The sequence below is a fragment of the Amyelois transitella genome, chromosome 15, assembly GCF_032362555.1.
Source record: "Amyelois transitella isolate CPQ chromosome 15, ilAmyTran1.1, whole genome shotgun sequence".
In the NCBI taxonomy this organism is placed as follows: Eukaryota; Metazoa; Arthropoda; class Insecta; order Lepidoptera; family Pyralidae; genus Amyelois; species Amyelois transitella.
The window spans coordinates 4,054,347-4,066,617 of NC_083518.1; the positions used below are offsets into that span (position 1 = coordinate 4,054,347).

General features: G+C 32.9%; 1 protein-coding gene across 1 annotated transcript; it reads right to left on the reverse strand.

The window, feature by feature from the left end:
- Positions 1-4,582: 4,582 nt before the first annotated feature.
- On the reverse strand, positions 4,583-12,036 carry LOC106135706 (keratin-associated protein 19-2). The gene is made up of 4 exons (XM_013336074.1): positions 11,995-12,036; positions 10,072-10,267; positions 6,257-6,376; positions 4,583-4,888 (listed from the first exon to the last, which is right to left on the reverse strand). Exons 1-4 carry the CDS (start codon positions 12,004-12,006, stop codon positions 4,743-4,745), a joined length of 474 nt encoding a protein of 157 aa, XP_013191528.1. The 5' UTR covers positions 12,007-12,036; the 3' UTR covers positions 4,583-4,742.
- Positions 12,037-12,271: the final 235 nt, after the last annotated feature.

Sequence of the window (12,271 nt, forward strand, 5' to 3'; positions counted from 1 at the left end):
TATCAACAAACATATTTTGACTTATTTATAGAAGCACTTACCAACGCAATCCTTTTATCTTTCTCATAATACAAAATTTGAGATATTTGCGAAACAGATCCATTCAACTCGCCAATGAAAAGCCATTGAAATGTTCTTGAATAGCTTAGTACCAAATAAAGAGAGAGAAAAAGCCGGCAAAGCAATTTGCCAGCAAAATCCAATTCAGTGCTGTTAGAAATGCATACATGTTTAATTAAAAAATCTCATATTGTTTTTACTAACGCCTGGAAAAATGTTCAGGCAACTCATATGCATGTGTTTGCTCGTTATTTTTTTGTAGGAATTGTCATATTGTCATAGCCGCCCGTCGCAAATTGGTATGTATCGTATTTTTACATTTGCGATTCTTTTAAACGCTTATACGAAAACCCCAATCACATTTTCGAAAGAGAAAATTTCTGTTAAAATTTGTAGGTATTCAATGTTTTTAATAGGATATTTTTAATGTATTTTCTTTTTCTATTGAAGTTTCACGATGGTCTAGTCTTTGTCATGAAGTTTTGCGCAGATTGTATAATTCAGTCAAACGACAACCTTATAAACTTGGGATTCTTCATTGACTTTTTAGTTACACGAAAGCTAGCAATTTATCATTAGATACACATTCTCACGCATAATGCCTATATGATTTAACCAAAAACTTTAACAAATGTAGGAAACGCAAATTACGAAACATTTTTAGCTTTCCTTAAATTGAGCCTGTTTTTTTAGCGCGACGCATTGTTGATTCACTAAATGCGGGTGCACTGTTTTCCTTTTCATTTTGTTCAACGATGTTAATCTCATTCCCTTTATTCCCTTTTGTTTCTTTTCCACGGGTGCCCGTTAGTTTTGCGCACGATTTCCTCATATGTGGGCTTGTAAAAATATGATAACGGGATTTCACAATTTCAATTTACGAATTGGCAAATTGTTTCCTTTGTAAGTACCTAAAGACCTTGGATGTCATTTTGTCCATGGATGAATGAACATATGTCGATTTGAGTATGGAGATTTATTGAAATAAAACGTGAAAATTTATTTCATTTAAGTGAGTTACCTTCGAAGTCATTTTATTACTGTTATAATGAAGATAGATGATATAATAAGATCACCAAAATCTTTGGCAGGTAGGTAATATATTATTTTATCTTTATTTTACAAGAACATTTTAAATAACAGGCTGGTTCAATAAGGTCGCTTACCATATTTTTTAACATATGTTCAAAGTGGAAAGTGAAATATCATAAAGTGAGTCCCTGGATCAAAGCAATGCGACCGGGAATGGTTCCCAATTTTTTTTTATTTGTAGTGTTAAAGTAATTATTTTCTTCAAACAAGATTCGAATCTTCGAACTCACGAATGGTTCCAAATCTTATCTACTACGATTGGCATATTTATAGTCCCTCTAACTTATGATATTTACCACCATAATCACGTAATTGCATAAATAACAAGTGCTTGAATTTAATTAATTAATGTATCTTCAAGTTATGTTAAGACAAACAGACAATCGACTGTGAGTGGTTAATAAATAAACTTAAGATGTTATTATGCTACTAGTTATTAATCTGAGTAAATATTTAATATGTATTAATTGCGTACCTACTTCAGATTGTAAGTACGTTGATAAATAAATTAGTAGTTTTGCCAAAGGTACCCACCTAATATTACCTAAATAAAGTATAGTGCCGCGTGGTTCCCGGCACCAATAAAAAAAAGAATGGGAACACTCTTTCTCTTTTACTATGGATGTCGTAAAAGCGACTTAGGGATAGGCTTATAAACTCCAAGAATTCCATTCTTCTTTTAGGCGGTGGGCTAGCAACACTACTTGAATCTCAATTCATTAAGCCAAAAAACTGAACGTGCCCTATCAGTGTTTTCAGGACTGTTATCTCTGTATACCCCGCATAGACGTGATCATATGTATGTATGTACCTATAAGGTATATAATAATTGAATCTCAATTCTTTCTTAAAACCATACAGCTGAACGAGGCCCATCAGTCTTTTCAAGACTGTTGGTTCTACCCCGCAAGGGATATAAACGTGACTATATGTAATTTTAAGGTGAGCCATATATTCCCGTTACGTAAGTTTTATACAATCGAATAGGAAAAGTAATAAGTATAAGTAATAGAAAATACCAACATTTCGTTTGTATCTTTTACGATATAGACAGAACCATCAAAAAGGCTACCAATTATTTTATAAACAGGTAAGAAAATTCTAACAAAAAAAGTTAAGTAACCTTTGCCTCTTAAATTTCATCATAAGCGTGCTTCTTACATCAACCTAGCTCATGAAACACTATAAAAATAAACCCTCAGATTTGCATACGCCTACTAGAATATTAACAGCAAAAGTTGCGATTATATCAAAAGGTGACACAACTTTCAAAGGCGCTTCAAATTCGCGATGCTCCACACGCCATTTATCCCGGTTTTACCCTAAACTTGGGACTTACATTTGTGAATAATACATTTTTTTCTTCGGCTGCCGCTTATTTTGCATGGTGTCAATAATTCATTTATGCTAATGTACCGTTTGCCTTGCGCTTCGAGGTGTGACAGCCAAGTAAAATTGTAGTCTCACGGCAGGTTGAGACTCATAAGATAATTTAAGCAGGCATTTTATAACCGTCTTTGACTAAGTGCGTATAAGATATTTAAATGTAATATTTTTTCACAGAATATTAAGTTACGAATATTTAAATCTAAGTAGTAGGTTGTTTTTTTTGCGCTATGTTCGATTGCAATAGTAGGTACTTACATCTAATATTTATTTTAACTTAATCGAAATTATTATTTAATACTAGTAATTGTAAACATTCTTAAACAACACGCTGTAAGGCGACAATAATATTTAATACCTACTATAAAATATAACGGTAGCTTTAAACGATCACTTCCAAAAATATTGGGATGAATAAAAACATTTCTGTTCAGACTCGTATTCTGGGTTTCAATAGAGCCGGTACAGGGTCAAAGGGAACCTTTCAGTAGATACTTACTTATAAAAGGGAATATGCATGGGACTCAAATTCTGTAGATATTAATTGCTCTCAGTTGCCGCTACACTACGCTCCAACTGACTGTGTCAGGACAATATAGCTGAAGCTGAAATAAACCAATCGGTAGGAAAATTGTGATGAAATATAAATCTCGTAAAACAGAAATAAAGATTCAGTCCTTTCCAGACTAGACTTGGCTCTGTTTACCTCGTAGATACAAATTATCTTCATATAAAAAATATATTAATTTCCATATAAAAACGATAAACATAGTAAGTAGTTTTTACTTTATACTTTATATATTCCCTAATCATGGTTAAATGAATATTGAAAGGTGCAATTATCAAAATAATGATTTATTGCTTTTTGTCATTGCTTACGATTGCAATATATCATGCCCAAGCGTAAAGAATGGGTAACTGGTTCGTACTAGGTTGGATGCTCTGCATACGCTCAATTTATATAACGCGGCCGGATCATACATCAAGGGGTATATGTTAATGGCGTTATGGGAATACCGATAAAATTTCTTTCCCATTTACGAGGTAGACGCTCTTTGATGAATCCATGGAAAGAAGAATGGCGAACTTCTATACAATTTCAGACCTGGACTTAGGAGTCCCGTTCACGAAAGAAATCTATTGATACTTATAGAACTAATCTAGACAAACAAAAAAGTTGATGGTGTTAATTATATTAAAGTTGGGATTTCAAAAATATTTACACTTGAATGTAACAAGTGAGGTTATTATTTAAGTGTTGTTAACAACATCTAAGTGGCATTTTACATAAATTACTAAACCAATCACTTGCAAATCGAAATCCAGAAGGCAATGCTAAATGTTAATATTAGATCAAGAATCGTTGAAGTCCAAAAACACGCGTTAAATCGTCAAATAATTTAAAAACCACTAATAAAACTCGAGCATGAACGATCACAGAAAGTCACGAAAGTAGATTTGAATAGCGATTTGACGTTTGACGTGAATGTATGTAATGACATGACAATTATTGCTTTACGCTGATTGGAGCATACATTATTGAAAAGAAAAAACGTTTAGTTGTGCATGATTTTTGCACTTCAATACGTTTTGTTTTAATTGGTTTTAATAAAATTATGAACTAATTTATCTTAATAATCCCTACTTTTTAAATCAGGATTTTGTGGTAATAAATAATACGAATTAAACTCTTTTTATTTAATACATTTTCGTTCGGGCACGCTTTTGTAAATAAATGCGGTCCAGTTTCGCCAATCTTCTTTACTGCGATGAAATGTGGAAATGTTTTGCTTTCTGTTTTTTTTTTGAGTTATAAATACATACATATAATCAAGTCTATATTCATTGCGGGGTAAACAGAGCCAACAGTCTTGAAAAGACTGAAAGGCCACAATTTTTAAGTTATATTTGTTATATTATTTACGTATTATCTGCCTATTCCTCCAGGGTATGGTTTTAATTTGTTAAATTACAAGGAAAAGTAACAGTATTTTACAAATTTTTATTTATTTAAGATATTTACATAGACTCAGGGGCATGAATTTTTCTGTACAAAATACTCTAAAAATACGATAAGGGTACACTTTATCACAACCATTGGAAGGTAACCAATTTCGAATATAAAAATGGCAGTGGGAAGTACCCCAAGAGTATTGAGTATTTATAAAAATTGAACACAATTTTGGGGGAGCGAGGTAGTGAGTTTAGTGATGTCCGTAGTAGCCGAGTCCGCCGTAGCCTCCGTAGCCGCCAAGACCGTGTCCGTAGCCGCCGTAGGCACCGCCGTAGCCGATGTGGTTGGCGTAGCTGACGGCTGGAGCGGCGTAGTAACCATGACCGCCATAGCCGCCTATAAAATAAAAGGTATGATTAATAAATTAGGAGGAAGAAATAAATACAAATAACTATTCTACGTTTTCAGATAAATACCTATATTTTATTCCAGGTTATATGTTGTACGTCTACCAAATTTAATTGTAACAAACACACACACTCATCCACAAATCCTTACAAACTTTCGCATTTATAATATTAGTAGGATAGGATTATATTTTTTACAAATTTTCTTAAATACATACATATGGTCACGTCTATATGTGGGGTATCCTTGTGGGGTAGACAGAGCCAACAGTCCTGACAATACTGAAAGGCCACGTTCAGCTATTTGGCTCAATGATAGAGTTGTGAAAAACGTTTTTACGCGTAAGAATGGTTGAAGTAAGCGAATAACAAATTCAATAATTGCTACAAATCCGATACCTACACTAAATGTGGAAAAGGAAATAAATTTACCACTAAATTGGCATCAGCCGGTCATTAAGTAGGATTTAAAAAAGCTATTGTCTTTATTATAATTGGATTCGAACAAGGGAGCAGATAGCACCGAATTATGCATGAGATTAAGAGTACTGATATCTAGTACAATTCCGCGAATGGTTCGGTTTGGGTTATCCACATTTAGGTAGATTCGGAGATATAAATTACTTTGAACTAGATAAAGGCTAAAGCTAGCGTTTTATTGAACGTATCAGCGTTAGATTTCGGAGAGTCAGCAATGCTAAATATTATAAATAGCGAAAAGATGTTTTATTTTTGTATGGTTAAAAAAGGTTCTAAAACTGAATGAATTTATTGAGTTATTTTTTAACAGTGACATTAAACACTTTTTCTTTTTTTTTTACAAAAACTAAGGCAATTTAAAAATTGAGAAGCCTGCTGAGCGCGTATATTTTTTTGATAGTAAATAAATGTCATATTCGTGTCTAAGTCAAATCAATTCAGAGAAGTGTATATCATGTACTTGATTGTAATTTTAAGGTGTTTCAAACAATGCAGTAAGATATAATTGACTTCCTAAATCCTTCACATTGTCCGAAACACTATGAGAATTCGTCATATTCTCACAGAGTTAAAGCTTTTGTTCCGGTTGAAGTGTACAGAAGTTTATGATAGCAATTACAGGCTATGAGAACCATAGAGCTACAAGTATTATCAGATTCTTATCGGTACAGGGAAAACAAACCACTCTATCATAAGTACTGAATATGAGATTTTCAGTCAGTCATGTACAATATTCTGTTGATGGTAATGTGCTTTCAATTTATTGATAATGTTATTCGACAAAATTTGTAAAGAAGAGTTACAGAAACTTATTGAATTACCTATTTCCCCACTTTCGTTATTTGCCAATAAAAAACTATATTCGTTTAACACTCACCAAGTCCAGAATAACCTCCGTAGCCACCAAGACCGCTGTAGCCATAGCCGCCGTAGCCTCCGTAACCGCCGAGACCGTGGGAGGTGGTGTACGCTACCTTGCTAACGGCAACGGGGGCAGCTGAAAAATAAAGAAAATATTAGAAAAATATGTAAGAACTTCGTATATAGCAATAGAATTTACGCATGTTGTAAATTTAGAACGGTTAAAATTATATTTTATGTAGATGTATCTATAGTCAGGGCTAATTCCTAAGTTACTAGTGATACAAACTGATTCTTGTAATAATATAGCTCTACAAGAACTGATTGTATTATAAGATTACAAGAAATAGTTTGTTAAGCCTGATAATACGGAATATCAAAGAGACAACCTCGAACTTTATTGAACTTGCTAAAGTGATTATTCATAACATAGCAGAATAGATTGGCCAGGGAGTTTTTGTCGCCTTCAGAGATTCAATGACAAATAATATTATAACTCTGTTGGACGGAGAAGGAAGGGTTATCGTTTCTTGTACAGTTTTTTGTTAACTAATGCCGTAACTAATTATTAATCGAACGCTCAATGTGAAGGTTACAAGACAATCTGGTCATTGAAAAGTTTTGAATAAGATTTTAAACAATAATGATTCATAGTTTTAGTATAGGTTACAATTTTTTTTTTTTTAAATAATTGTGGGATAGTACGAAAAGATGAATCCCTTGGCATTTATTTGTAAGTACTTCAGTTAATTTTAAATTTAATTTTAAGTATTTTGAAATTTTGATCAACTGATAAAGAGACTTAACTCTGATCGGAGATTATTTTTGAAAAATTGTATAACACTTCAAATTGTATAATGAAATTGGTAGGGACAATGATAATCATTAGATTGTGTGCCAAGGATCCTTTGTTTCCCACGTGTGTCATTACACCTTGTGACATTGTGTAATGGTCATTGTAGCAACGGTAATAATTAGCGGACGTGTACTTATTTCTTACCAATATCTACGACTACCGCTTGACTGTTTCCTATGTGATGACATAGATTATTATCTGCATAATTATTGCTAGATTTGTCCTTAAAGTGTGTAGCTGTAATAGCTTACGTTGATTGATCGTTTGTTGATTATCTAATTTTCCCACCAATAATGTCAACGCTAATTGTTTTCGTAGCTTGACCATGACAAAGGTGTGCAAGAACACCCTAACGATATAAGATAAGTGTGATGCTAAATTATTTGTTACTCATACATAGTTGACACAAATACTTTGTCGAGAAATATGATTTTTAAGTTATTACAAATTGTTTTTATGACTTCACTAATTAGTTATTTTGCACAAGATTTGCTAACTGTAACGCGAACATAACTTTTTGAACAATACGTGACTGCGTAATTTTCAGATTTAGGTATCGCACTTTTAGTTGGACAACCAAAAACAAAATAAAAATAAACGAAAAAACTGGACGTTCTTTCAGACGAAAATGTCATAAAGTATCATAGTAATGATCTCTGAAGCCACTAGTATCCCTGATATTAACCATAACTGTTACTAAAAGTAGAGCATAACATTCGTGTTATTACAGCCGGTGCAGTGATTACGGAGCCCAATGCCGACGTCCAATGCACCAGGTCCTGGCTTGAGGAGGTAATGAGCGTTAGAACAACCATTTCGTTTCGCTTAAGTTCGTAACAAACGAGATATTTTTATGTTGACCATTGCCGATTTTATTACTTTCAAGATTATTCAAGTTTGGTAAATAAAATATTGATTGTTGGATTTGGTGATAACATTGGATAAATTTAAAATACAATCAGTATACAGCACTTGCGTTTTATATAATATTTCCGTCAAATTGGGACATCCGTGTATACCTGCCATATTCTCGTATAAATTGAAATATCTCATATAAATTGGAATCTTATACAACAACAAGATTCTTATAAAATGTAATAAGTTGTGTTATATCCAAGTTAATAATATCAAAGCATTTAGGAACCATCGTAACTATCTCACTTTGCTTCTTTTCTTGCCCAGTCCAGACGAATTGGGCCTATCATTGATTTGCAAGCCTTACTTCATCACCATTTCTTTTATTACATCCTAGTAGCCCGTCTGCTGGAACCCTAAGTATTAATCTTCTGGAACGATTTGCTCTCTGTGCACTTAACTGCTGTTTTATTGCACCACTGATGCTAGTTTATCGTATCCATTGTTCACTACTTTAAATGTAAGAGTCCGGTTGATAAAGGTAATTATCGGTGAATTAGTAGATGACTTTGTGAGGTTTTGGTGGGATTATGTAAATGTTTAAACTATTATAAAAACCAGGATTACTATATCTTTGGTTTTCCAGGGAGTAGAAAGTAAGTAAATATTTTTTAATTAGATTGAAATAACTTTATTTGCCCCAAATAGGCAGAATTCAGAATTAACTATCTATCAAGTTTTGTAATTTATATGATTCTGATTTTTTAAACAGATCACATAAAATTGTAATGCTTTTAAATTAGTGCAATGGTTGGAAAAACTAATTAAAATTAACCTACTGATTAATTATTTATTCTATTTTCAGCTTTTGTTAAAATGGAATCCAATGTTTAAAACAAGTGAACAGTGAAATTAATCCAATAGGCGTAGGCGTATTATTTTTTCTAACTGGCTACGTTGCTCTAAAGGTTGACTACCAGAGTACGATTGTTTTACTGATACGAGAATTGTAATATTTGAAGCCAATAAAAAGATAATTTAAAGTTTAAATTTATAGTTTGTTTTACACACGTAATAGAATAAAACATCTTCGAAACTGGTAAAATTCGCGTATTTTTTTCACGTTCTAATTAGAAATAGAGCGGTAGAGGTAAGTAATGGTATCGATAAATCAGGTTAAGGCACCACTTTATTGTAAGCGCAGTGAAACGGAGATAGTCGGGAATGCTCCAATACTATTTGCAGGGACGTGTTACTACTTCCAAGCTACGATGTACCGTACAGTGGTTTGCACTATCGATGTTTTAGCCAAATTATAAAGTCCGTTCGGTATTCCCCTAGGGTAAACTTTGAAGTTGTGTGCTCAGTCAGACCTCAGTTTTGTGAAACATAATTTCAGTATTTGACGAGCCCAGTGGCTTCTGCTACTAAGTTCTATATGAACAATTCCATTTCACTGCTCTACAATGGCGAACTTTGTTATTTGACTGACCTTTACAAATGGTACTAAAATAACTTTCGTTTATATTTCTAGTTTGATTATCTGTAATTTTGAATAACTATCTCGTAAAATACGAGATACCTGTACAGACATAACATTCGCGTATTTATAAACAAAAGTTATACATTACAGGGCAAGAACATTGCAATATTAGAATATCTATCAAACTGAAAGTATCGATAAAATACAAGAACATCCCTTCTTCCGATTAAATTTATTTTAGAACAGAAAACTATATGGTGTACTTAGATTTATAACATTTACACCATGTTTGCATTCTTAATCATAGAATAATATTATTGATGGTAGGTACGCATTTGAAACACCAACTAAACCTATTTGTGTTAGTGATGTAATTCAGTGGCTTTAACTACTCTGTAATGTTTTTTATTCTCGATTTAAAAGTACCTACTTGCAATATATATTTTTAATTGCACTGTTGTTAATTTTGTTAACCTATAAATATAAACAATCTCATTGGGTTCCTCGCCCAACACTCAATAAATACACATATAATTACTAAAATATCCTACATAAAACAATATCAAACTTATCCCCTACCTAATATCTACTGGTGCTAACAAGAAATATGATCGTTTAAAATCTCTGTAGTTCTTACCATATCCACCGTATCCCAAACCGCCATACCCGCCGTAGCCGCCATATCCCAGTCCACCGGCATATCCCAGGCTATCATAGCCCAGCCCGTGGCCTCCATAGCCTAGCCCGCCATAGCCAAGGCCAGCCAGGCCACGCTTTTCGGTTTTCTTGGCCTCTTCAGCGGAAACCGCCGCGACGGCAAGGGCGACAACGATCTGGGGAACAAAACAAAAAAAATAAAAATAAAAAAATTATTGAACACTTAAAATCGAATTTAGAGGATAAAGACAAAAAAATTATCAAGTTTTCAAACTTGGAATTTATTATATAATGGTGTAATGAAAATGAGTTCTTACTTATATTTTATAATTTCACTTTTTGTTGCCAGTCTAGCATACACGCAAATCCGAAGTTAAAACTTTTCATTATTTTTGTTATTTACTTCATTGATGAAAAGTTTGTTACATTTCATGTCTGTGTTAATAAACCCAAGGATATATGAACTAATTTCAGGATAATGTCGATTGTACCAGATGTAAGGCATTTGGCAATAACTGGCTTCATGGATACTACGTAAACAAAGGGTGCTGCAATCTCGGATTTCCTTTATGACACAAAGATGATATTGATTAGATACAAATATAACGGTTGTGGAATGAAGTTATTTTATTGATAGCATTAAACAAAATGATAGTGAAGAAAGCATTAAAATTAAAATAGTGAAGAAAGGTTTTTACAGCAGATGAACATAAAGGAAATATGAGTGAAACAATTAAAAAAAATAATGCATCTTACTAACTACTCTTATTTTTTGGTCCTACTGTGTTTATCGATAAAAGTTCTATTCCAATCAAAAATTTCAACATTAGCTAAGAAAAACAGGATGTGGATAACCTGTTTCTAATATTTTTGCAGCAAATAATTTCACATAATGAGGGAGGTAGTTATTTCTTGAGTAAGTAAATTAATATAATTTGAGCTAATCATAGAGTCAATTTGTCATATGTCAGAGGATTGGTTGTTTTCATGAGGGTCTTTAATGTTGGGATAATTATTTTGACCTGATAAATTTTAAAATAACGTCACAAATGCTGTAGGCCATACTGATAGTTACACTATTAAGTTTCCAAATGAATACAAATTTCTAAATAAATTTTACATAAACTAATTTATCTCAAAAATAAAAAGTGATTCAGATATTTTTTTTAAATTATTGAAACTTTGTTTCAACAGAAAAATAATGATTAACATTGCCCGTATCTAAAATTAAAAGATACTCGTATTACTGTTTGCTTTTATAGCGCGTGTTCCATATTTATTCTTCAGACTCTTTCAGCCTCAACCTAGACGCTCTTGTGGCTTCATTCATGGGAATGAAGTAACATTATACCACTACAGCTTTCAATGAAGCCTGATTTTAAATAACATACAGATATAATTTTGTAACATGTAGGCATTTCGTTCTACATGGTCTAGACAAAATCTCGGCCCCTTTTAAACTTGTCTTGACTAAAGCATGATTTATGACCAGGATAATTTGTGTTAGTGCAATTTTCTGCTATTAATAAATCCGCAACGAAAAGCGACTTAGCGCTCGAAATGAGATTTTAATATTAGATGGTTTATCATTTTCAAGACTTTATTAAATATTCTATTTAGTTTACACATAATATTTTATGAGTTGGGAAAAGTCGTAGCGTACGGACGCACATTATGTGAGCGTAATGTGAAAAGTTAGTTGCGTTGTTTTTTCACAAATTCGATGATTACTTTCAGATGGTAGATATTTGTTTTAGTTTAGATTTATATGGTTAAAGTTATAAAGTCTATTTTAGGCCAAATGGTAACATTATATGATGATATATCAAACTTCGGCCATATTATATGAATAGATCACTGCAACTTTGGTGTTGCTCAAAAATCCGTTAACAGCGAACCTTACCAAGAATTTCATGTTGAAGGTACGTTTGGTTGTTCCACAGCACTGAACACTAAGTGACTGATGACCGACTCCGGCGCAGCAGGCTTATATACTTGCCGTCCTATACGGCCAGCTCCAATTATTGTGATTTTTTTATTGTCAAGGATACGCTGGCCGTTGGGGTGGCCAAAGGAGTTAGGAAATTCATTAATAGCAGGAATTTGAGGTTACGATGCATGAATTGCATTGGTAAAATTTTTGGAAACTTAAGTAATACACAAATATTGATGTTTATTGT